This window comes from Gymnoscopelus braueri, assembly GCF_963280865.1.
Source record: "Gymnoscopelus braueri genome assembly, chromosome: 20".
In the NCBI taxonomy this organism is placed as follows: domain Eukaryota; kingdom Metazoa; phylum Chordata; class Actinopteri; order Myctophiformes; family Myctophidae; genus Gymnoscopelus; species Gymnoscopelus braueri.
The window spans coordinates 44,005,888-44,033,719 of record NC_137622.1 but is presented as its reverse complement, the minus strand read 5'-3'; the positions used below and the strand labels follow the sequence as shown (position 1 = coordinate 44,033,719).

General features: G+C 40.0%; 1 protein-coding gene across 5 annotated transcripts; it reads left to right on the top strand.

The window, feature by feature from the left end:
• The first annotated feature begins 4,788 nt into the window (after positions 1–4,788).
• On the top strand, positions 4,789–27,832 carry LOC308076499 (protein-L-isoaspartate O-methyltransferase domain-containing protein 2-like). Of its 5 annotated transcripts, none has more exons than XM_080416823.1 (17): positions 4,789–4,987; positions 6,104–6,158; positions 6,940–7,043; positions 8,332–8,484; positions 8,654–9,553; positions 10,948–11,093; positions 16,063–16,170; positions 17,219–17,560; positions 17,849–17,982; positions 18,740–18,772; positions 19,964–20,239; positions 20,855–20,948; positions 21,044–21,209; positions 21,654–21,761; positions 23,384–23,571; positions 23,971–24,157; positions 24,906–27,832. In XM_080416823.1, exons 10-17 carry the CDS (start codon positions 18,745–18,747, stop codon positions 25,008–25,010), a joined length of 1,152 nt encoding a protein of 383 aa, XP_080272949.1. In that variant the 5' UTR covers positions 4,789–4,987; positions 6,104–6,158; positions 6,940–7,043; positions 8,332–8,484; positions 8,654–9,553; positions 10,948–11,093; positions 16,063–16,170; positions 17,219–17,560; positions 17,849–17,982; positions 18,740–18,744; the 3' UTR covers positions 25,011–27,832. The 5 variants fall into 5 exon arrangements, with proteins under 5 accessions (XP_080272949.1, XP_080272950.1, XP_080272951.1 ...); XM_080416824.1 differs by having other exon boundaries at positions 8,635–9,553; XM_080416825.1 differs by adding an exon at positions 18,481–18,537 and having other exon boundaries at positions 8,332–9,553.

Genomic DNA, 27,832 nt, shown 5'->3' with positions numbered 1-27,832 from the left:
CGGGGGTTTGCGGCCAAATACATATCATGTTGGTGGTCCTTGACATGGAAAAGTTGGAAAACCACTGATATAGAAACATACGTATTTTTTTCAATAAACTGTTTGTAGAATATATGTTCAAAGATTTGCACACATTTTCACAATTCTTCAAAAATAGCAGATCTACAAGCTCATAGCGCGGCACTCGGTGCAGCGCTATGAGCTTGTAGATCTGATATTTTTGAATAGCCAAAGAAATCTAAAGTGACACAGATGTGTTCCCGGATTGAATGTGTTAAATACAGACAGTTTACCTGTGTTGTTTCCTGTGGATAAAGGGTTAAATACAGACAGTTTACCTGTGTTGTTTCCTGTGGATAAAGGGTTAAATACAGACAGTTTACCTGTGTTGTTTCCTGTGGATAAAGGGTTAAATACAGACAGTTTATATTATTATTATTATTATTATTATTATTATTATTATTATTATTATTATTAGTATTGGTATTATTATTATTATTATTATTATTATTATTATTATTATTATCATTATTATCATTATTATTATTATTATGTACAGGTCACTTCTAACATGGTCTCCTGTATGGGAAGCTCTCAGTCAGAGATACTGTAGGAACAAGCTCACCAGGTAGTCAACCAGGATAGTGAGATCAAAGACAAACAATTGTAACTTCAGGACACCTGCAGCTCTGCTTGAGAGCCAGTCTGAGACTGCATAGTCTCTGTGACATGAACTATCTCTCTATGAACATAAACATCTGTGTTGTGTCTTACAATGTGTGAGGGCTGTGTGTTGGCCACAGTGAAACTGATCAATCACACCGTATTGTTGTGGACAAACTGTTAGAGAGATGTGACATTTTGTGTGTCCAGGAGACGTTCTTGGCTAAACAAGACCTGGAAGGTCTTAACTTTATATCCATAAGGACTTTCACAGGGCGGGGGAATCCACCACCGACCTGTGTTCTAAAGTGGTACGAGGGAGGATTCCAGGGGGAGTTGCTGCTCTGTGGAACCAAAAACATGACCAGTTGGTTAATGTCATTAGATTAGGAGTTGACTGGGCTATTGGGATAGAGCTGTTCTGTCATGGTAAAAGGTTAATAACTGTGAATGTTTATACACTATGAGTGCTATCATAATGAGGATGAGTATGTCAGTAGAATGGCATTCATTATGTTTTTTATTCAGCATAATCCTTCCACCTGCATCTATGTTGTCGGTGACATGAATGCAGATGTAACTGATGTTAAATCTTTATTTGGTAATCATTTAATGGATTTATGTTCAGACAGTGGATTGATTTTTTCTTACGTTTTTTTTTACCTGAGAATAATTATACTAATTATCAGTGAGGCTTGAAACACTACTTCCTGTCTTGATCACTGTCTCTGTACAGTAGATGCTCATGACTCTATTGATACAATAGAAATAGTTTATGATCTACAGTACCACTGACCACTCCCCCTTTAGTGTGGTGTTAACCCATTAAGACCGGGAACGAATCTCTGTCATTTTTTTATTTCTTAGGCTATTCAAAAATAGCAGATCTACAAGCTCATAGCGCGGCACCGAGTGCCGCGCTATGAGCTTGTAGATCTGCTATTTTTTAAAACTCTTAAAAATGTGTGTAAATCTTTGAATATACTGTATAAAGCTAAAACATTTGACTCCGATCTGTGCTTCTGGGGGTCCCTGGAACAACATATTTTGAGACGGGGGTTTGCGGCCAAATACATATCATGTTGGTGGTCCTTGACATGGAAAAGTTGGAAAACCACTGATATAGAAACATACGTATTTTTTTCAATAAACTGTTTGTAGAATATATGTTCAAAGATTTGCACACATTTTCACAATTCTTCAAAAATAGCAGATCTACAAGCTCATAGCGCGGCACTCGGTGCAGCGCTATGAGCTTGTAGATCTGATATTTTTGAATAGCCAAAGAAATCTAAAGTGACACAGATGTGTTCCCGGATTGAATGTGTTAAATACAGACAGTTTACCTGTGTTGTTTCCTGTGGATAAAGGGTTAAATACAGACAGTTTACCTGTGTTGTTTCCTGTGGATAAAGGGTTAAATACAGACAGTTTACCTGTGTTGTTTCCTGTGGATAAAGGGTTAAATACAGACAGTTTACCTGTGTTGTTTCCTGTGGATAAAGGGTTAAATACAGACAGTTTACCTGTGTTGTTTCCTGTGGATAACAGCAGGGAAATAGATTGGTCTAAATTAACCAATAAAGATCTGGATAAATATTTGAATCATTCTGATGCCTTGCTGGTTAATATTAAAGTTCCAAAAGATGTGGTTATTATGAGTCGGGATATGAAGTGCAAAGAACCCACAACACTGTAATGTATTGTGTTCCCTGTATGAATCTATTGTGGAGTCTCTGTGTATCTCCAGCAGGACTCTCTACAAACATAGGACAAAAGCTGCTGCTGAGAGCTCCAAGAAGCTCCTGTACAACCCAGATGTTTGTTAGTGTTGGGGGTTCCACCTGCTCTGTGCTACGTAACCTTATGTATAGATGTATGTGTTTGTTAGTGTTGGGGTTCCCACCTGCTCTGTGCTACGTAACCTTATGTATAGATGTATGTGTTTGTTAGTGTTGGGGGTTCCACCTGCTCTGTGCTACGTAACCTTATGTATAGATGTATGTGTTTGTTAGTGTTGGGGGTTCCACCTGCTCTGTGCTACGTAACCTTATGTATAGATGTATGTGTTTGTTAGTGTTGGGGTTCCACCTGCTCTGTGCTAGGTAACCTTATGTATAGATGTATGTGTTTGTTAGTGTTGGGGTTCCCACCTGCTCTGTGCTACGTAACCTTATGTATAGATGTATGTGTTTGTTAGTGTTGGGGTTCCCACCTGCTCTGCTGTGCTACTGTAACCTTATGTATAGATGTATGTGTTTGTTAGTGTTGGGGTTCCCACCTGCTCTGCTGTGCTACTGTAAGTAACCTTATGTATAGATGTATGTGTAGCTGTAGGGCATGTGAGTCAGTAAATGACTTAGATCTTCTGAAATTCAGGAGTACAGTTTTGAGTAAAACATATTATTTCTTTTTTTTCTCTCTTTTATCTTGCAGCGTATTTTAAGATTGTTTTAATATTAAAATATATTCTGTTTTTAAGTATTGTAAAGGATAGGCAAAGAATAAGCATTGTGCTTCAGTCTATTTCTTTTTTCGGTCATTGAGTTTGGATTTTGTGTGTGAGCTGACTTTGAACGTGTACATTTGTGTTCTTTTTCTAAAGTCCACACAAGTATTTTTGATTTGTTGTGAAAAAAAGGACTGAAAATAAATCATTCATTCATTCATTGCTGTCATAACTAACTCTATACGTAGTTCTGTCAGGTTCTCCTCCAGACTGTGGAGCCATTGGAACACTTGTCTGTATGTTTGAAACTGAACATGGTGGATTTCTTTTTGGAGAGTTTTACCCCCTGTCCGTCCGTCAGTGTGTCCGTGTGTCTTTGTGTCCGTGTGTCCGTCCGTGTGTCCATCTGTCTGTGAGCAATTAATCTCAGGCACCGTTGGCCCGGTCGCTGCCAAACTGTGCACACACACTCCCTGGATGCCAATTCAGAACCTCTGCCCCAAAATGTTTACATGGGCCTGTTATAGCGCCACCAGGAGGACGATTTGGGCAAAACTAATTTTTTGATATTACTCCTACAGATTTCATCCAAACATCATGCAAATCAGTATCTCTATAGTCATGTGATCAACACGGATCTGTCCGATTTTCCATATTCCATCCTGATTGGCTAAGGTTGGCTTCCAAAGTTTGCAGGATTGGTCCGTTTTGAACAAAATGCCTCAAATCATGAACGCAGCTTGAGATTTCCGTGAAATTTAACACTCGCATTCCCACTAGGCCGAGGAAGAGATGCCACCCTTTTCACATTGGCCTGTTATAGCGCCACCAGCAGGTTTAATTTTGCAAAATACATTTTTGGCACAAAATGCCTCGAATCATGAATGCAGTGTCCGATTTCCCTGAAAGGCCTAAGAAGAAATGGCACCCTTTTCACATTGGCCTATTATAGCGCCACCAGGAGGCCACAATAATGTACCTGACCTGGCAGAGACCTGTGCTCCGAGGAGCACTTTTTCTAGTTATTTAGATTTGTATGGTGTTTTTATTGTGTTATGGATCTCCCTTTGGTCTGAAATAAAGATTGAAATTAATTCTAACATTTTTCAAAAGTATATATAACAAAATCGGATCATTTCCATACATAAATAAAAAAAATGTTTAAGAAGTAGTGAAAATAGCTACAAGCTCACAAGCTCACAACGCGTCGCTTCGCGCCGCGTTGTGAGCTTGTAGATCTGCTATTTTCACTAGTTTGGGTCCCGTCTATTAAATTGCGTCTATATTATCTATCTATCTTTTTTGCTTTTATTTTAATGTTTTATGCTTTTCCCTTCTTTTTTTTACTTTATTGTTAAATTATTTGCACTTTTTCTGTAAAGCACCTTGAGCTGCATTTCATGTCATGAAAGGTATTACAAATAAAGTTTATTATTATTATTACATTTCTCTTTTGGGTTTTGAGCTAAAAAGTGTGGGAACTAATACTAGAGTTGACTCTAGTGACTCTAGTGACTCTAGTCTAGTTATTCTACAGTAACCTCTCCTAACCTCGCATCACCAGTCTTTCCACTAACCTCACTGGTCTTACTAAAATACCCTTTTACTACACTTCCCATGATGCATTGCGGTCAGTTCACGGACCAACAACATCCGGGTTCAGAGTTGAGGAGCGGTACAGTGAGACATGCGTGCAGATTCAGAATGTGTTTTACAGTAATAATAACAGCTTTTAACAGTGATTTATAAAGCTTTTTAATGTATTGATCCATGATGTCTGTGAACAATAAGTTAATGTTTTTAATCCATAAACATCTGAAGGACAACGGTTTCCACCAGGCTGCACAGAAAGTCACCAAACAGCACGAGACTCTGGTAACAAAGTATCAACTTTATATCCATCAACTCTTTGATCATTCATTTAGTGCATGCTGCTCTTTATACAAAGACTTTCTGCAGGGCTTGCAGATCTGATCTGCGATTATTGCAGATCTACAATGCTTTATTGTTCTATGTTGTATTAATCTGAAAGCACTAGAGTACAGAAGTCCTGACGTCACTGGCTCATCCCCTGGGTCGTGGAAGTCATTTCTCTAGAGAGAATAACATCGGGTCTTAAAATCGTCTCATATATGAATTATGATCCATAAATAAACAAAGTGTCTCGGCGCTGTTGTCGATGAGGCTTTGTATTGTTTATGATAGTCAGTCACTCATATTTCATACAGTCTGTTTATGGAGAAGATTTTACTCATTTTGTCTGAAGTAACATTAATGTTTTCTCACCGTCAGTTGATGCTTCATATCCATAAGAGTCAAACCTCCGGGTTATTAGTTTATTTATGGAACACACTTCTTATTATTATTAAACACGTCTATAACGGGGGAAACCGCGACCCAGGTAGGATGAGTCAATGACGTCAGACTTCGGTGCTCTAGTATCTAATCTACGAGAGTCTTAGCTCCACCCCCCCAGTTTGTCCTGGAATGTCACCAGTAAAGCCTGTATTTCTCCAAACATGTACAAATGATAAATATAAGGTGTTTACCCGCTTGTCCTAAATGTTAACTATGTGTACGGAGTGTTTGTGTAATGTATTAATCCATATTATTCAATAAAGAAGTGTTTTAATCCCGTCTGTGGCCGATTCTGTCGGAAGTTCCCAATGGGTGGTAGTAACGGGGCGCATCTGGTGAAAGACGGAATTACACTCAATGTAAACAGGAAGTAAACGAGGGAGGAAAAGGGTTTAATGGAATTAAAACACTAAACATTCCTAAAAAGTTTACTTAAGTACAGTACTTGAGTAAATGTACTCGGTTACTTTACACCACTGGTTATATGACAACTGTATGTATTAACATTGTGTCTAGTTATAGATCTGTGTGTGTGTGTGTGTGTGTGTGTGTGTGTGTGTGTGTGTGTGTGTGTGTGTGTGTGTGTGTGTGTGTGTGTGCGTGTGCGCGTGTGTGTTTGTGTGTGTGAAACAGACTACAGAACAGATCTCCAGTAAACCAGGCTGATATAAAGACACACATAATGCTGGTAAGTCATAGAACTTCATACCAAACAAGATCCTCTTTGACTCTGTGATCTTTGTCTCTCTGTCAAGCAAAGGAAACACTATTATAACATTATAAAAGGACATTAGGATTCATAAATAAGTAAACATGCATAGATACAGTTACAGTGCAGAAGAGAAAAGAAACAACTCAATCAAAAGCTAAAATAAATCTCATGACTGGATTAGTGTTTATTTGTCCATAAAGTCCTGATCTATGATCAGTGAAACAATATGAAAGGATCTCCTCACATTAGATCTTTTTACTAAATAATGAACACAATATGTAGAATTATGATGTTTAGGTTTGATCATTAAACTGTTCTATATACAGCCACCCAGTTGAAGAAATCACACATTGAGACTTTAACCTTTGATGTTATGAAATATCCCAGAGCTTTAGTGTTTTATAGAAGATGCTTCTGAACATTTATTCTATTGTTAGTTTGACTCTTTCTAATAAACTTTAATCTGATCAAAATCACTGAAATCAGTCAGACTGAGAACTTGGTCCATTATGTGCTCTTAGACTGCCATCTAGTGACCAAACACAGTAATGACACATGGAACTAGACATGGACACAAGTGAAATCTATGATGAATCCTACAAAGAACCATCCATATTCATAAACACTGTTTCTAGAGTCCTGCAACAACTTGTGTTCACCATATTTATCATATCTATTTATAGTAGATATATTATTGTGTCAGACAGGAACAAATACTGTATTTACTGTAAGGGTGTTTTTTTCTCATGTGCTGCAGGCTGTTGACAGATCCAGGTAGAACATGTTTGAAGACAAGAACCCTCGCCTCAAAACACGCTCGCCCCGGGTCAAATCCGGTGACCTCGGAACGGTCGCCACCAGGTATTCCTATCCTCAGTAAAACTATGTCTAAACCTAACCTTATTCCTAAACGTAACCTCAGTGAAACTATGTCTAAACCTAACCTTATTCCTAACCTTATCCTCAGTGAAACTATGTCTAAACCTAACCTTATTCCTAACCTTAACCTCAGTAAAACTATGTCTAAACCTAACCTTATTCCTAAACGTAACCTCAGTAAAACTATGTCTAAACCTAACCTTATTCCTAACCATAACCTCAGTAAAACTATGTCTAAACCTAACCTTATTCCTAACCTTAACCTCAGTAAAACTATGTCTAAACCTAACCTTATTCCTAACCTTAACCTCAGTAAAACTATATCTAAACCTAACCTTATTCCTAACCTTAACCTCAGTAAAACTATGTCTAAATCTAACCTTATTCCTAACCTTAACCTCAGTAAAACTATGTCTAAACCTAACCTTATTCCTAACGTTAACCTCAGTAAAACTATGTCTAAACCTAACCTTATTCCTAACCTTAACCTCAGTAAAACTATATCTAAACCTAACCTTATTCCTAACCTTAACCTCAGTAAAACTATGTCTAAACCTAACCTTATTCCTAACCTTAACCTCAGTAAAACTATGTCTAAACCTAACCTTATTCCTAACCTTAACCTCAGTAAAACTATGTCTAAACCTAACCTTAACCTCAGTAAAACTATGTCTAAACCTAACCTAATTCCTAAACGTAACCTCAGTAAAACTATACCTATGGTGAAAATGTGCATAAAGTTATTCCAACCAGAGAGAATGAGAAATGATCAGAATACGTTATTAGTGGCTGATAAAGGTTTAAAACTAGTCCTGCTGTTTTCATGCTGTTCAGAGATGAGATGACTTTGTTCACAAAATGACAGAGAAGAACAGAGTAGAATGTACATTCATTCATACTTTTAGTTATTGTTAAATACATTGTGTTGAACACAGTAGAATGTACATTCATTCATACATTTAGTTATTGTTAAATACATTGTGTTGAACACAGTAGAATGTACATTCATTCATACATTTAGTTATTGTTAAATACATTGTGTTGAACACAGTAGAATCTACATTCATTCATACATTTAGTTATTGTTAAATACATTTCTATATTTCATTATCACATAATTATCAAAATAATAAAATATAACAAAGCCAGTGTCTTATTGTCATTGTGGTTCTTTCATGGTGATGCATGATGGAGTGTGTGTTTGATTTATTTCTTTGGTCTTGTAACATGCAGCCTTACAGTGAGCTCTAACCAGTAAACTTTACAATAGTGTACAGGATAGTGCTGGTGTGAAGAGGAGTTGACAGAGGAGGTGATGAAGATCTACCTGAAGACTCAACTGATGATCTACTGGTAACGGTTTCCACCTCCTAATGTCCTGAACGTTACGTTACTTCACAACGTCTGTCTCTGTCTCTGTCTGGTAAGAACTGTTTGTCTCCTCCCTACCTGTCCTACCACTTACTGCACTGTGACTCTATATAATATATACACACCCTGTGCTGTTAATGTAAATACTACAAAATAACAAATAATAACCACCATCATAATGTCTCCTACACGACTGATGCAGGGATCTCTGTCCTCTGCAGTCTCTTTGATCTTAGCAGACCTGTGGATGGATCTGAGAAGAACCTCACTTATAGTTCTGAGGTGTTCCACAAAGTCCTGCTGGAGCTGGATCCTGGAAACCTTTCAGCTAAAGGTTCAGAGACTGAAAAACTGTCTGTTTAGCTCCTTGAAGTTTATCTAGATCAAGAAAGTCAATCAAATAACAAGATTTTTGGGCAGGATTTCCTCTTTTGTCAACAGAAGTTCTCTCTAGACTCTACTGTATCTGGAGCCTCATTCAATGACACTTTGACTATGTGTACTGGGTTGAGCTTTCACTGGTTGCCCCTAGTTACGCCACGCCCCCTTAATCACCAGGCTGATTAATAGGCAGCCGTACGCGGCCGCTAGTTATCTGACGCTGTCCGTCTGGCTGGACGTGGGTTGAGTGTGTGAGTGTCTGGTTTAATGTACCGTATGTGACTATGTGTGTTAACTGTGTTTCCTCTTTGGGCTTAACACAACCTAATGTTGTCCTGACTCTGTGCTCGTTTTCAGACGTGAGATTTATCAAAGCTCCGACCTGATGTACGCCAGGATTGGCTGTGTAGGATTCCTTGATAAATGTGACTTCGACGTTGGTGTACGGCCGAATATATGGAAAAATATAAGCCGGTTTATATGCTCCGTTGATAAATGAGGGCCAGTGTGTCTAGAGTCCTTTAACAACTTGTGATCACAACGTTTATCACATCCTCTTATAGTAGATATATTATTGTGTCAGACAGGAACAAATACTGTATTTACTATAAGGATGTTTTTTCTCATGTGCTGCAGGCTGTTGACAGATCCAGGTAGAACATGTTTGAAGACAAGAACCCTCACCCCAAAACACGCTCGCCCCGGGTCAAATCCAGTGACCTGGGAACGGTCGCCACCAGGTATTCCTAAACTTAACCTCAGTAAAACTATGTCTAAACCTTACCTTATTCCTAACCTTAACCTCAGTAAAACTATGTCTAAACCTAACCTTATTCCTAACCTTAACCTCAGTAAAACTATGTCTAAACCTAACCTTATTCCTAACCTTAACCTCAGTAAAACTATGTCTAAACCTAACCTTATTCCTAACCTTAACCTCAGTAAAACTATGTCTAAACCTAACCTTATTCCTAACCTTAACCTCAGTAAAACTATGTCTAAACCTAACCTTATTCCTAACCTTAACCTCAGTAAAACTATGTCTAAACCTAACCTTATTCCTAAACGCAACCTCAGTAAAACTATGTCTAAACCTAACCTTATTCCTAACCTTAACCTCAGTAAAACGATGTCTAAACCTAACCTTATTCCTAACCTTAACCTCAGTAAAACTATGTCTAAACCTAACCTTATTCCTAACCTTAACCTCAGTAAAACTATGCCTAAACCTAACCTTATTCCTAACCTTAACCTCAGTAAAACTATGTCTAAACCTAACCTTATTCCTAACCTTAACCTCAGTAAAACTATGTCTAAACATAACCTTATTCCTAACCTTAACCTCAGTAAAACTATGTCTAAACCTAACCTTATTCCTAACCTTAACCTCAGTAAAACTATGTCTAAACCTAACCTTATTCCTAAACTTAACCTCAGTAAAACTATGTCTAAGCCTAACCTTATTCATAACCTTAACCTCAGTAAAACTATGCCTAAACCTAACCTTATTCCTAACCTTAACCTCAGTAAAACTATGCCTAAACCTAACCTTATTCCTAATCTTAACCTCAGTAAAACTATACCAATGGTGAAAATGCACATAAAGTTATTCCAACCAGAGAGAATGAGAAATGATCAGAATACGTTATTAGTGGCTGATAAAGGTTTAAAACTAGTCCTGCTGTTTTCATGCTGTTCAGAGATGAGATGAATTTGTTCACAAAATGACAGAGAAGAACACAGTAGAATGTACATTCATTCATACATTTAGTTATTGTTAAATACATTGTGTTGAACACAGTAAAATGTACATTCATTCATACATTTAGTTATTGTTAAATACATTGTGTTGAACACAGTAGAATGTACATTCATTCATACATTTAGTTATTGTTAAATACATTGTGTTGAACACAGTAGAATGTACATTCATTCATACATTTAGTTATTGTTGAAATACATTTCATTATCACACAATTATCAAAATAATAAAATGTAACAAAGCCAGTGTCTTATTGTCATTGTGGTTCTTTCATGGTGATGCATGATGGAGTGTGTTTGATTTATTTCTTTGGTCTTGTAACATGCAGCCTGACAGTGAGCTCTAACCAGTAATCTTTACAATAATGTACAGGATAGTGCTGGTGTGAAGAGGAGTTGACAGAGGAGGTGATGAAGATCTACCTGAAGACTCAACTGATGATCTACTGGTAACGGTTTCCACCTCCTAATGTCCTGAACGTTACGTTACTTCACAACGTCCGTCTCTGTCTCTGTCTGGTAAGAACTGTTTGTCTCCTCACTACCTGTCCTACCACTTACTGCACTGTGACTCTATATAATATATACACACCCTGTGCTGTTAATGTAAATACTACAAAATAACAAATAATAACCACCATCATGGTGTCTCCTACACGACTGATGCAGGGATCTCTGTCCTCTGCAGTCTCTTTGATCTTAGCAGACCTGTGGATGGATCTGAGAAGAACCTCACTTATAGTTCTGAGGTGTTCCACAAAGTCCTGCTGGAGCTGGATCCTGGAAACCTTTCAGCTAAAGGTTCAGAGACTGAAAAACTGTCTCTTTGGCTCCTTGAAGTTTATCTAGATCAAGAAAGTCAATCAAATAACATGATGATTTTTGGGCAGGATTTCCTCTTCTGTCAACAGAAGTTCTCTCTAGACTCTACTGTATCTGGAGCCTCATTCAATGACACTTTGACTATGTGTACTGGGTTGGGCTTTCACTGGTTGCCCCTAGTTACGCCACGCCCCCTTAATCACCAGGCTGATTAATAGGCAGCCGTACGCGGCCGCTAGTTATCTGGTGTTGTCCGTCTGGCTGGACGGACGTGGGTTGAGTGTGTGAGTTGCCAGGTTCTGGAAAGAAACAAGCATCCAGTGTTAAATCGTTCGGCAGTAGCGCTAGCCTCTCAGGCTAGCTACTCTAATGTTTGACTATCATGAGACTCCACAATGACTAGCAGTAGAGAAAAAAACAACTTTGCATCGGTTATAATAGACGAATCTCCCTAACCCACGCGCTCCCATTATGACAACGGAGGGGGTTTAAAAAATGACGACAGGGGAATCGATGGAAAAAAAGAACGCCACTTTTCACGTCAATAGGTGAGTAACGAGACATCAAAGACAACACTTAATTTGTCCGGTATTCTCCTTTAAGCATGGCATGCCACTTAGTGATTATGCTAGTGAACAGTCCTAGACAGTCAAGCTTACCTCTGGGGCTGTCGAAAGCTGAGTAGTCACTGGATTACTGGGGCAGGTGTCTGAGCTGGTGATATTCATCTGAAATTACGCTGGCATGAGCACCAGTGTCAATCTTAAAGGTTACAGGAGTGTCACAAATGAGAGATTGACAGATTTGTGATTGCGTGAGTGCTTTGCTTTCTACTTTCTACACTATGGACGGTGTTAAGTTTACAAAGTCCAAACAACCTTGCTGTGCCAGGTTTCGCGCGAGAAACAAGCTGCAAGGTCTATGAAAACAAGGCCAAACGAAACGAGCCCTACAAGCAACAAGGTCTATGCCCGTGGGGAGGGGTGACCAGGGGGGGAGGAGGGGGGGGGGGGGAGAAACCGTGCGACAGGACGTGCAATAACCCCAAGTTTGCAACTACTCTCGCCTGCGCCCTTCACCGGGTATGGTCTAGTACTGTATAATGGATGCAAACGTGCTCATACGATTACAAAGAACACATGCATAGGCAGTCCAAAGTGTGAACCCTGGGGGAGAGGAGGTGAGACCGATCCACCAGATACAAGTTCACTTGACTTTATCACACCTTTGCATGAGAGACAAACCCTAAAACATACCTGGGCCATTTTGTAATCCTGTTCTTGTCTGTACTTGTGTCAGAGTCATGGATGTGCAGCATTGCAAATTCACACGTACGCACGCACGCATGCACGCACGCACGCACGCACGCACGCATGCATGCACGCACGCACACACACACACACACACAGCTCCACTATAAGCTGACAGCCTGAGAGCTCAACATCTTACAGAACTACTATTTTAGTAATAAGCCATTTTGCAATGTGAAAGAATGAAGCACTATTATTTCCCTGCCATATAACATTTCATACAATAATGGATTTATTTTGTTATTTATTCTTACAGACATCTCAGCTTTGTTTTGGAGAGGACTATTCATGGTTGTCATTCCTGTGACATGTTTAATTGTCTATACTTTGTTAAAACAATTAGCCTCTCACTCATACATCTGTACATCACAAACACACACACACACACACACACACACACACACACACACACACACACACACACACACACACACACACACACACACACACACACACACACACACACACACACACACACACACACACACACACACACACACACACACTCAAGTGCACATTTGCAGAAGTTTCATTTATATCTATCTTTGATATTTAATATTTTATTAATAAAAGTAAACTGAAAAAGTAATGATGATATTTTCATTGTTCAATAGATGTCTAAAGTTGGATTTGATGTCACATGTTCGTTAGTGTAACTCGGTTGTGCATTAGTGTATGTCAGCGGTTCTCAAACTATGGGTCGCAACCCAAAGTGGGGTCACGAAAAGAAAAAAGAAAAAATTGTGGTCGCCGCGACCAACGTGAAGAGAACGTCTAATTGACTCCTCACCCAGCTCCAACCGACGAGAACCAGCACCAACATAGTCAAGCCCTTAGAGGCACACAGCAGGAACTGATTTATCTGCTCATAAACAATATACTTATATAACAGGCCAGGAATCATGTTCAATATGAGCGAGTGGCTTACAATAGACGTTTTGGGAGTTTTACTTTTTGTAACTTTGAGATGGTACAAAAGACATGGACCACGGGTCCATTTGTAACCTCTTGGAGTGAAATTAACACCGGTAGACGTTGGAGCGGTCCCTGTGTACATTTTATCTGTTGAATTTGTGTATGTGCCCGCAAACAAAATAAGCCCCGAATCTGTATTTAATAGGGGTGTAACGATAAGTTTTAACAACGATTCGATACGTATCACGATACTTGGTTGTCGATACGATACATGAACGATACAGGACAGGTTAATGTAGAACGATACGATTCGATTCAATGATTTAAAATCGATATAGTAACTATTTATTTACCCAAAAATTCTGTGTGAAAAATAAATACCTGGATACTGGATATAAACCCCTCTTTCTCTTTTTTTCTTCTTAAAGGTACTTAGTATTGATATAATTGATTATTTGCATTGCAGAACGATTCGATACGATTATTTGCATTGCAAAACGATTCGATACGATACAAAGTCAAACAATCCGATATTTAGCTGTTTGCATATCGATATAGTAGATCGTTGAAAATTCAAAACGATTTTTCGATGCAGTTACTATATTGTTACACCTCTAGTATTTAAGTCAAAAACTGTGTTCAATTTATGGATCCTGCGACATGACACCGAGCGAGCGGGGAGGTTCTGCTCACAGTCAGTCAGTAGCCGACTCTGTCCCAGCCGGGTTGGAGCGAGGAAAACAGACAGTAGGTGGGCTCACAGACAGGAAAACAGACAGTCGGTGGGCTCACAAACAGGAAAACAGACAGTCGGTGGGCTCACAGACAGGAAAACAGACAGTCGGTGGGCTCACAGACAGTCGGTGGGCTCACAGACAGGAAAACAGACAGTAGGTGGGCTCACAGACAGGAAAACAGACAGTCGGTGGGCTCACAGACAGGAAAACAGACAGTCGGTGGGCTCACAGACAGTCGGTGGGCTCACAGACAGGAAAACAGACAGTAGGTGGGCTCACAGACTGTCTGTGGGCTCACAGACAGGAAAACAGACAGTCGGTGGGCTCACAGACAGGAAAACAGACAGTCGGTGGGCTCACAGACAGTCGGTGGGCTCACAGACAGGAAAACAGACAGTCGGTGGGCTCACAGACAGTCGGTGGGCTCACAGACAGGAAAACAGACAGTAGGTGGGCTCACAGACTGTCTGTGGGCTCACAGACAGGAAAACAGACAGTCGGTGGGCTCACAGACAGGAAAACAGACAGTCGGTGGGCTCACAGACAGGAAAACAGACAGTCGGTGGGCTCACAGACAGTCGGTGGGCTCACAGACAGGAAAACAGACAGTCGGTGGGCTCACAGACAGGAAAACAGACAGTCGGTGGGCTCACAGACAGGAAAACAGACAGTCGGTGGGCTCACAGACAGTCGGTGGGCTCACAGACAGGAAAACAGACAGTAGGTGGGCTCACAGACAGGAAAACAGACGGTCGGTGGGCTCACAGACAGGAAAACAGACAGTAGGTGGGCTCACAGACTGTCTGTGGGCTCACAGACAGGAAAACAGACAGTAGGTGGGCTCACAGACAGGAAAACAGACGGTCGGTGGGCTCACAGACAGGAAAACAGACAGTAGGTGGGCTCACAGACAGTCGGTGGGCTCACAGACAGGAAAACAGACAGTAGGTGGGCTCACAGACAGTCGGTGGGCTCACAGACAGGAAAACAGACAGTAGGTGGGCTCACAGACTGTCTGTGGGCTCAGACAGGAAAACAGACAGTAGGTGGGCTCACAGACAGGAAAACAGACGGTCGGTGGGCTCACAGACAGGAAAACAGACAGTAGGTGGGCTCACAGACAGGAAAACAGACAGTCGGTGGGCTCACAGACAGGAAAACAGACGGTCGGTGGGCTCACAGATACAATCGCAGAAGAAGAAACTCTGTTCCGGCAACATATTTTGGCTCAATATGCTTCGGTTTACATTAAATTAATGCACAGAAACACTTCCGTTGCTTTTATTGACATGGTTGCCTTTCAGTGCTCCGAGCTGGAGCAGACCACGCAGGTGACAAGCTGCGTCAAGCTTCACAGAGCGAGTCAAGGTCGAGTCTTTATAGCAACATTGCCACAATATTAGCCTATTCATTCATTTAATTTAATTGATAATAGGCCTACAAATCAACAGGAATGACTGCTCTGATTGAATTTTCTAATACATATTAATATTCAAGGCCAACAATGTATGCTTTTATTTTAAGATATTCTTTATTTCCACTTCGAAATTGTGGATATATATATATATATATATATATATATATATATATATATATATATATATATATATATATATATATATATATATATATATATATATATAGTTTAGTCCTACAAAAGCATTTATGAAATGAAAAATTCCAATGTGATTGTGTGTCCAACAGGAAGCCATGTGTCTGATCTGAGCCATGTGTTCACAGCAACATCATGTGAACTCTGTCCTGAGGGAACCTTCCAGCCTCTGCATAATGGAGAAATACAATGTCATGCAGGTAAATGTTTTTATATATATCTTTCACATAATTAATGGAAAATGTAATAACTGCAACTAGCTTATAATTAAACACAAGTGACACATAGGGCAGCCATTGCAATGGCATATAAATACAATGATAGAAAGGATAATCAATACATAAAATCAGTTTCCATGAAAATGGATCTGTAGCAAGTTAACTCCAACCAAAAAGTATAATATTTGCCTACAAGATGTAGTTTAGTAGAAGTATAAAGTACTGAACACACTCAAACAAAGTAATTACCTCAAAAGGGAAGGACAAAAAGAAGGAATAAAAAGAGACAACAATGTATCTACAGTACATATGTACACATAGCATAATAAGCATACCCATCCAAACATTATGTACATGATATTTCAAAAGGTGCATGAGCATGGCTGCTGGTATCAGTGCATGTTCATGAGATTAGACTTCTTGAGTACCATGGGCACCCAGAACTGTCTTTGAGTAAACACTTCACAGTAAAAAAAAAATTCAGAAAATAGCAAATCTACAAGCTATTATAGGCAATAGTTTTATCACTGCGCTATCCACCCAGCCCCCAGGCTGGAACAGTTATTAAGTTGACACTAAAGTTCCTATTCAAAAGGAAATGATAAAATATGCTGCCATTAATTAAGTGGTTGATTCATAATGCACTTTTCCCCTTCCAAGAAATGTACCCTTCCTCCCTCACTTCATTTTAATCATGTCACATACAGTACAGTATAACTATAGTAGGCTACTCTATGCTTTCTTCAGTCTGTGTGGTCTGAGCTGACCGGGTGTGCCATGTTTCATTTTTCCCCTTAGGATCTAACTCCCCGCTCACACGAACGCACATGTTGTTTTCAATTCCGCTAGCAGTATGCGCCAGATATCCTTTTTTATTATAACATCTGCAAGTAGTACAGAATGTAGGCTACAATTGTTATTTATTAGATAGGCAGGCAGGCAGGCAGGCAGGCAGGCAGGCAGATGATTACAGTATGACTCCAGTGTGCATCATGAACTAACACCATGCTTCATTTGGTTTTGTTTTAAGGACAACATCAGGTGATCGGGTCTCAGGACATCCTGGTCAAAGTGGGAGATGAGGTGATCCTTCCATGTCTTATTAAACCACCGTTCAACATGGCCAGGAAGACAGTGGAGTGGTCCAGACCGGACCTGAAGCCGTACCTCATACATCTCCTCCAAGATGGACATTACAAACATGAGCAAGACCTGAACCTGTTGTACAAAGAGAGGACGTCTCTGTTTCCTGATCATCTTCCTGATGGTAACATCTCACTGAAACTGTCCAGGGTGAAGCTCTCAGACGAGGGGAAGTACAGATGTTCTTCTCCACAACTGTACGCCAGCACTTTGATCCAGCTCCTTGTTGGTAAGTTTCAGTGTCATCAGTGGCGGCCTGTTAATTGAGGGTGCTAGTGCGCCACACCACCTCTCCCAAACCTAGATCTTTCTTGAATAAAAATGACTTTGAAATATATTCTATATAAATGTATGATCAAACCAACAAGGTAAATATTACATAGTTAATGACTACTGAGTGAAATGTATAATCTGCCATAAAATGTAGATAAAAAACGTTCTACGTTGTCTTGTGCGCAAAAATCTTTACCATACACAATGTTAAATTTCGCACATGCATACACACTCTTCAATGCAGGTGAACAGAGAAACCTTCTCCACACTGTTACATTGTCCAGAGCAATGTGACAGTGAGGACAGCAGGTCATGTGACCTGTAGAGTTCACCTGCCACGCTTCAACCACACTGTTGACACACACCATAACATCTCAGGTAATGAATGTTTACATCACTGTTTAACACCTTGAAGAACCTCTGTAAACTGTCCTACTGTAACACTGTATTCACTGTAACGTTATACTGTATTCTATAAGTACTACACACTGTATTCACTGTAACGTTATATATACTATTCTTTAAATACTACACTGAAACCAATGGCTAAAAATACATAATGTGCTGCATTATAGTATAAATACTATTATCAGACTAGTATGTAGTATCGTACTTTCTCTTATACTCCAGTAGCTTCATTCTATGGTCTGTTTATCAAAGGTACACACACTAACACTGTCTGACAACACGAAGAATGTCTACTTTAATACAATAACACTTAAATGGCACCATATTAGTGTTTTTAGCTGTTGTAAAATATTGTTTGTGGTTGTTGGTACTTATTCATGATACAGGTTTCTATGCTTGCAAGTAACCACTTTTATCTTGATACCACATCCACATGTTTTACTTGATATTTAACATTGACATGTACAGTACAACACTGCCATTGGGTCAGAGTGAGCTACTAAGGCGTTACATGCACCGCACAAGGTGCCCTTTTTTTTCACTTGAGCACCTGCATGCCCATCAAAATGTCTGTGCATGCCACCTGTTTCCATCAAAATGTCTGTGCATGGCACCTGTTTCGATGCAAAGAAAAGCTTGCAGGTCTCAATAATGTACAAATCATTTGTAGATAAAAGAGAAAAATTATGGATGTTAAGTGTGGATTTGTCTATTTTTCTTTATACAGGAGACATGGCAGCGGCACAGGCTAGATTTGATGGTAGGTAGCAACACTGTTTCTTACTTCATGATAGATGAACCATTAACTATTATGCGGTGGAGGGAGAGATGTGCTTCACACTTTAGCAATCATTTTGGGGCGGTGTCAGGCAGACAACAGTTGTAATTCATTTGTTATTAAATGCCTAATTTATCACATTTTGTTATTAACCTGCTGTAGCCTAGGCCTAGGGAATATTTTGTATGTTATTTTAACAGGCTTAAAAACACATTACGCAGGAAAAGAAGCAAAGAGACATGCATGTTAGTCCATGAGCCAGAGCCCCAAAATTGTGCAATGATTATCGAAAGAGTGGGCAGAACCAAACCTATATTAAATTGTTCATAGGGTCAATACGAGTAAATAAATATATGATAACCTTTCCACAGGAGCAGCTTTTTCATGGTTATCACACATTTTGTTATTTTCCCCATACGTACATGACAGGTGAAAAAATGACAAAATTTAAAAGAGAGTTATCGTAATGAAACTTCCTGAGTTGATTACTTACATGAAGACAATGATTTATCGTATTACAAGTTTTCTGAAATTGTATATTTAAATATGCAAATTAGGCATTAGGAAAATATGCCCACATTTGCATAACTTTCCAGAATCAACATTGGAACATTGGACAAAGCCAGAGTCAACATACTTATTTCATTTTGTTAAGATGTTGGAGTCAAAGGTTTTTAACGAGGGAATATACAATATCTGGCTCAATTTTGGGGCACTGGCTCATGGACTAAATGCCTAATTTGCATATTTAAATATACAATTTCAGAAAACTTGTAATACGATAAATCATTGTCTTCATGTAAGTAATCAACTCAGGAAGTTTCATTATGATAACTCTTTTTTAAATTTTGACATTTTTTCACCTGTCATGTACGTATGGGGAAAATAACAAAATGTGTGATAACCATGAAAAAGCTGCTCCTGTGGAGAGGTTATCATATATTTATTTACTCTTATTGACCCTATGAACAATTTAATATAGGTTTGGTTTTGCCCACTCTTTCGATAATGAAATCTTGTCTGGCTCATGGACTATGTAGGCTACAACAGAAAGCCGGTTAGGCTTTATTGCTGTATTTTAAACAGTTGCTTTCAAAACAAGCTTGTAAATGAATTGTGTTCTTACTTTATTCGGTATTGGAACTTTATTCCCTGTCCGACTGGCAAATGTAGGCTATAGGTTGATTGTCAACCTGAAGGAGGATCGGCGCATCCGCTCTGAGTTGGTGGAACAGGCGTTCAGGGCCGTCGACAGGGCTCACTACTACCCGGAGGAGTTCAGGGGAAGTGCCTACAAAAACCTGCCCTGGCGTCATGGTAACATCCACCTGTCATCTCCTGCCATCTATGGTGAGGTGATGGAGGCCTTGGACCTTCGTCCTGGACTCTCCTTCCTCAACCTGGGCAGTGGGACTGGCTACCTCAGCACCATGGTGGGCCACATACTAGGTGAGTATGTGGCCCTAATGTGAAGAGCCTAATGTGAAGGATCCTCCTATAGAATAGAATGGAATAGAATAGAATAGAATAGAATAGAATATATATTGTTTAGCTTCCCTGTGGTGGATTAATACACAGGTTTTCAAAGTAGGGGCCATTGGAAAGTAAAACTCACTCGCACATATACACGCCGTTGCACGCGTGCGCGCGCACACACACACACACACACACACACACACACACACACACACACACACACACACACACACACACACACACACACACACACACACACACACACAACATTTAAATTCAAATTCAATTTATAAGATTATTGTGCCAGTTTAATCACTTTTATCCCGATAAAATAGCTCTATAAAATAGCAGAACTGATAGCTCACAAAGCAATGTGATGCGACGCTCAACGCGTGACAACATGACATGAGAGCTTTTAGATCTGACCTTTTCACTGTTTTAGCTATTTTTGATTATCCGTGTTTTAAAGCCATTTTGCAGGAGCAGCTGCCAGAGGCTATGTCTTTTTGAGTCATTGGCATGGAAACGTTTGGGAGGACTTGTATTAATAAAGTAAAATGTATTCTATATCTTATGGTCCATTTGGAGTGAACCATGGGGTTGAGCTGCATGCTGACGACGTGGTTAAATATGCACGTCAGAAACTGGACTCGTTCATTAAGAACAGCGACCACTTTGACAGGTATCAGATTATTTCACATTATAATGAAGAGTATACAAAAGGGAAGGGAATTGAGAGTGACAGTTGTTGTGTTGTCTGTGTGCTTGCATGCATAGGTTTTGCAAGCCTTGCTTTGTGGTGGGCAACTGTCTGGAGATTGTCCCAGATGGACGTCAGTATGACAGGGTGTATGTGGGCGCCGAGGTGCAGCGTGAGAGTATGGACTACATGAAGAACCTACTTCAAGTGGGTGGAATCCTGGTTCTGCCACTGGAGAATGAGGTATACACAGGGCACACATCTCTAACATATCCTGAGCTCTAAAGGCGGTTACACACCGGCGAATATGCGAATATACGCAAAATTCAGACTCGTTCCGAATAATTAAAAGACGCTTTTTTCGCTCCGCGAAACTGGTGTGGAAGCTTGCTTTGACTTTATAAGGTTTTAAAAAGAAACGTATTATTTGCATGAAAAAAATCGCCCCGGTGTGTAAGGACCTTGAGAGTGTAAAAATTGGTCAAGTTTAATAAACACATTGAATTTGGTCACATGAAATCCAATGAAGTGAAGTCAAATGTCTTCTGACTCACATGAAGATAAAACTCATGTGGGATGCTAACATTTCTGAAAATGGAATGATTGCATATTGTTAAATGATACATTTCAGATAGCATTTTCTTTATATTAAGCAATGATTCTGTTTTTTCTTTGTTATTTTCTCAGATGATAAAAATCACGCGTACAGGTTCCAACAGCTGGAAGAAAGAGACAATCTTGCCCTTGTCCTATGCCCCCCTTGTGCTGCCCAGAGGGAACATCAAACCACAAGCAGTAAGGCTACATAAGCTTTTATATCAATAAGCATGTTAACAATATAAAGGCAAGAGATGTTTGGTCTAAAATCTCCTCACTGACTTACTTTGCACAGTGAAACAGATATGTATTTTAACCTACACGAATCAACCATAATTATATAAGATCAAACATTGAGTTAAACACTACAATTTGTCCAAAAAAAACACATTTTAATGGGGCCATTGTGATTGGGTTCTACTGAGTGAATACACTGGCTTCCACAATTAGTTTGAGGGGCCTATTTCTTAAAAAAATAAAAAGCCATATATCATGAAAGCAACATCCAATCAACTCCAAATTTAAATTGTAGGTTTAGGGGGCGATATATAAAGCCCACCCCCAAAAGTGCCTTCTTTTCTGAGCAGAAGTCACAAGTGCACAAGTGTGTATTTTAACCTTATTTCGCTGTAACGCTATTTTTCCCTGTGTATAAAGGCGTATACACAGGGAAGGTGTGTTTAACAACACACCTTCACTGTTTGTACACACACAGACCACAAATCGAAATCGTACATAGTCGACCTAGGGTCGGCAAACTTTGGAAGGCAGTCATAGCCAATTGGAATGGAATCCGAAACATCTAACTGATACATGCGATGCATCTTGATCACAAAAACATGTGCTTTGAAGATAAGGTGAAATGGCAGAAAATCTAGTCTGGCACAAATGGTCGTGGCCTATATAAGGAGTTGCATCATGCCATTCAGTCCAGGCCATTGTCTGTTATAGTGCCACCATGAGGTCGATATAAAAAAATAATGGGCCTACTGGGAGTGTGCGTGCAAAGTTTCACAACATTCAGATGCTGATTTCACTACAACTTGCATCGGGCAACCACACTCTACAATTTGTGGAAATTGAGTAGTTTATCTTAAGAGTCCTGCACGGGCCCAATTTTGCAAACCCGCACCCTCCCCACCGTTAATAATCAGACCATACCGATCCGTCACCTGTGAATAACTCAAAATTCAATCAAGACCCGACCTACCCGTCAAATAATGGACCTGTTTGCCCGCCCTGTTACCCGTGATTACATTCATAACAGACAGTCACGCAATGTAAAAGTGCTTTATTTTTACTTGCCTTGCATTTGAACACAAGATACAACAGAAACAAATTACAATCACAACTTTCGGTATAGCTGGCTGAGCACTGACACATTATTAAAGTTTTCAGACGGAAATAGCCCTATCCTATCATTCATGTCCACAAACAGTTTCACGTTAACATCTAAATAAGCTAATGAAAACATGAGCAAAAACATGAGCCTATTTGGCGAGTATTCTGACCTTTACGAGACACTGTTCAGTTTACCGAGCGGTTCATTCAGGAATCAGGATAGCAACAAAGACTCAACTCAACAGAACTGCATATAAAGCACTTCCAGTTTAACCTTCAAAATAAAAGACCCGCCTGCGTTCAGTTCAGCACTCCCCGTACTCGTCCCTGTGAATAAATATAAATATTTTTTTACCCATTTTTACACATCAAGCGCAAGTACCCGCCGGGAATCCGTCGGGTATCCGTGGGTACCCGCACTGTTGTAGGAGAATAGCCTCAAGTAGTATGTCATAATCTTCTTCATCTCTTGCAACGAGTTGAATGTCAACCTGAAGGAGGATCGGCACAACCGCTCTGAGTTGGTGGAACAGGCGTTCAAGGCCGTCGACAGGGCTCACTACTACCTGGAGGAGTTCAGGGGAAGTGCCTATGATAAGCTGCCCTGGCGTCATGGTAACATCCACCTGTCATCTCCTGCCATCTACCGTGCGGTGATGGATACTAGGTGAGTGGTCCACACTTGCAAAGTTAGAAGAGCCTAAATGTGAAGGATCCTCCTATAGTATTGAATAGAATATATATTGTTTAGTTTCCCTGTGGTGGATTAATACACAGGTTTTCAAAGTAGGGGCCATTGGAAAGTAAAATGAAACACACACTCACTCGTGCACGCACGCACACACACACACACACACACACACACACACACACACGCACACACACACGCGCACGCGCACGCACACACACACACACACACACACACACACACACACACACACACACACACACACACACACACACACACACACACACCAAATGGCATAATGGGTTGAGTAACAGACTTTAATAATATTTTCTGTTTGTTGTGTTGTGTGTGTGTGTGTGCTTGCATGCATGCGTATAGGTTTAAGATTTGCGAGCCTTGCTTTGTGGTGGGCAACTGTCTGGAGGTTGTCCCAAAGGACCATCAGTATGACAGGGTGTATGTGGGTGCCGGGGTGAAGCAGGAGTACGAGGACTGCATGAAGAACCTGCTTAACGTGGGAGGAATCCTGGTTCTGCCACTGGAGAATAAGTCGCAGAAACAAGAGGTAAATAATAATTTACAGGACATATATCGTGTGTGTGTGTGTGTGTGTGTGTGTGTGTGTGTGTGTGTGTGTGTGTGTGTGTGTGTGTGTGTGTGTGTGTGTGTGTGTGTGTGTGTGTGTGTGTGTGTGTGTGTGTGTGTGTGTGTGTGTGTGTGTGTGTGTGTTACAGGATGATTGAATAACCAGGACGATTGAAGAAGGAGCGCTTGTTTTCAGGCAATTCTGTAAAACCAACGCTAGAGGGCAATGCAAGCCAGACTAGAGGGAGGGTGTGTGTGTGTGTGTGCGTGTGCGTGTGCGTGTGCGTTTGTGCGTTTGTGCGCACGCGCATACGCATGCACACACATGCGCACGCATGCACACACATGCACGCGCCCGCGCACACACGCATTGTTTTAGTTTCTCCCTGATTGCTACGTGGGGGGGAACAACAACAGACAGGTCCGCGTCGCAGCAAAGCCCCGCCCCGCCTCGCCCCGAAGCCCCGTGCCTAAAAACGAGCGCTCTGTCTTCAATCGTCCTGGTTATTCAATCGTCCTGTGACATATATATACATATCTATCTATCTATCTATCTATCTATCTATCTATCTATCTATCTATCTATCTATCTATCTATCTATCTATCTATCTATCTATCTATCTATCTATCTATCTATCTATCTATCTATCTATCTATCTATCTGTGTGTCATATGATTTGGAAACTACAGTGGTCAATTTTTTTTTTCTTCTTTGCTCTGTTCTCAGTTACTAAAGATCACACGAACAGGTTCCAACAGCTGGAAGACAGAGACGATCATCGGTGTGATCTTTGCCCCCCTGGTGCTGCCTAGTGGTAACATCAAACCATAAGCAGTGTCACTAAGTAAGCTCTGAAATTATCTCTACAATCTTAAAGTCAAGACATTTTTTGGTCTCTAAAATCTGAAATGTTAATCGAAAGGGGGTATTTTTTTATGAAGCATTTTTGTATCTAATTTAATATGAAAAGTGGGGAATCATCACCAAATCAGTGTATCTTCCTTTCAGGATATAGCAAAAATAGGAAATTGGAAATGTACTACTTATTTGTTTCAATATTAAGTTTCAAAAACAAAATGAAAACATTGATAATGATTTGTTTTCCCATTTGTAATTTTGTGCTCTGAATTAAAAAGATCATTGATAACTTAGAACTTTATGCAATATCTACAATAATGAACCAAGTTATCAGTCGAAACCTGGACCTTGTCACGGTCTAATTTCTAATTAGGTGATCGTTATAAAAAGTATGTTTGAATAAAAAGAGACCACAACGACTTTCCAAAGAAGGGGTTATTATTGCAAATCACAAGTATTAAGTTTGCACAAACAATTATGACGAGAGGCGTTACAAACAGCGATCAAAATCGATCCTTAGTCTTCGCATAAAAAGTCACAACTGGCTTCAATAGGGCAGATTTCCTAATATTCAAGTGGTTGTTTAGTTTAACTGTTCATCACAATCAGCATGTTGTCGTCTGGTTTATTCAGGCCCCCACCAACCGGAGGGCCCAGGCTGCTGCTGCTGTTGCAGAAGGTCTTCTGAATCATATCTCCTATGATTCGTGGCAAAAGTCAATCTTGATAGAAGGGTCCAGGAATGGCAACAGTTCAGTTTCTCATGGTTAGGTAGCCAAAACTTCCAGGTGCAAGCGACACCATGGCCAGACGAATTCACAACATTTCTCGGCAGTGTACAGTTCATGGACACACTGTGCTAGTGTGTGCGTCCAATGTGGTTGACCTTCTCTGTATCCACGTGATGGTTACACATTATGCATATGTATGTCTTATACCATAAAATCATTAACAAACAGACAAAATAGACAATAAAATATCCATCAATCATGAGCTCTCTCTCTCTCTCTCTCTCGCTCTCTCTCTCTCTCTCTCTCTCTCTCTCTCTCTCTCTCTCTCTCTCTCTCGTGTCAAACTTTGCATGCTCCAACTACAAAGGTGATCAAAAGAGTTAACCAGAGAACCAGATTTATGGGCAGAGTTTCCTCTTTTGTCAACAAGGATGCCCTCAGGACCCTTTCAGGTGCCCTAATTCAGCCCCTCTTTGACTATATGCTTGCACCTCTTGGTACTCCAAGACTAAGCTTCAAACCTCCCAAAACAAACTGATTCGGCTACTCCTTGGACTGGGGCCCATGACCCACCTTTCTCCCACCCATTTTGCCAGCCTAGGCTGGCTCAGGGTGGAAGACAGGGTTAAACAAAAAATGGGATTGGTCTTCAAAATTGTAAATGCCCCCTATGAGTAAATACCTCCAAAAGGTTAGTGACACCCAGTCACAAAACTAGAGGGAGCGTTAACAACGATCTGGTACCACCCACCCATAAAACAAACATGGGCAAATTCTCCTTCTACAGCACTGCCACCCAGGTTTGGAATAATCTAACCCCATCCCTAAAAAAAATGCAGTTCGCTGGGCTCATTTAAGACAACCTTAAAAACTCACCTTTCTGGAGGCCAAAAAAGGAGGTAGTACTATTTTCCCGTTAGACAGACGACCCCCCCCCCTTTTTTGTACATATAGCTTTATTTTATTTTTTTCCTGCTTTTTTTATTTTTGTTTGTACATAGTGTTATCTTTTTCTGTATTTTTGTATTGATATTTGAACTGTGGTGCCACTATGACTATGAATTGAATACCAAGGACCTCATTGGAAACAAGACCGCAAGGACTTTTTTGAACAGACCTTTCAGACAAAGTATTTTAAATGTAACTGTGCTGTTTTACATGTTTTGCCTAATAAAATATTCAATCAATCTGTAGACCAAGGAAGACAATCCACCTGCACAATGTACATTGTTACGGCCTCCAAACAAACAAAAAACAGAATAGCCAGTGGCTCAAATTGGAGACCCCAACATAAAGAAGGACACCAAAAGACCAGTTTGTTGCTGGTGCTGGACACAGGGTAACAGTTCAAAAGAATAAAAGTCCACACAGCATTGCTCCTAAAAGTGTCCGAATCGTTGTACCACTTTCCACTATATAGTGTACCTCAAAAAATGCTTTCTAAATAAATTCTGTTACTGTATCCCCCGCAACAATTGGAAGACAATTTGCAAGTTTAAAGTACTTTTTCTTTTGTTTTACCATTAACATAAACATTATAGAACTCAAGTGAAGATACTTTACCAAATAAGGAACCAAAAACCCCAAATCTCTGGAGTCCTGTGATGACCGTGTATCATCCAGATTTTTCATTTTCCATTTTGAATGGCTATAATTGCCTTTCAAAGTTTGCTGGATACAATACAATACGGAGCCAAATGTGACAAAAAGTTGTTCTAACAGAAACATGATTCTCCCCCCTCCCCCACCAAATTAGGTAAATTATCTCGGGAGTCATATGACACTGGCCACCGGCTTCGGATGCTGTCAATGCACTGAATGGGAGATTATCACATTCAATCAGACCTTTTATTGGTGTAAGTAGGTGAGCTACTGCCTACCGACGGGGCTTAGTAGGTGATTTGTTGTTATTCTGTGGGTTGATGTGGCTTTGTCTGTGTAGTATGCCGGCTACTGCAATTGAAAACAAATACGGTAGTCCGTTATCGTCTGATCAATTCAAGGTTGAGTCACGTGACTACTTTTTTTTTGCTGTAAAAAATAAAACTATATTTTACAAAAGTT

Excerpts from the sequence above, each read along its gene's own strand:
- LOC308076499 (XM_080416822.1), top strand. The coding sequence starts at position 18,745 with ATGGCAGCGGCACAGGCTAGATTTGATG. Across the intron at positions 18,773-19,963 it reads GGCACAGGCTAGATTTGATG|GCTATAGGTTGATTGTCAAC; the intron begins GTAGGTAGCAAC and ends TGGCAAATGTAG. Across the intron at positions 24,158-24,905 it reads ATAAGTCGCAGAAACAAGAG|TTACTAAAGATCACACGAAC; the intron begins GTAAATAATAAT and ends CTCTGTTCTCAG.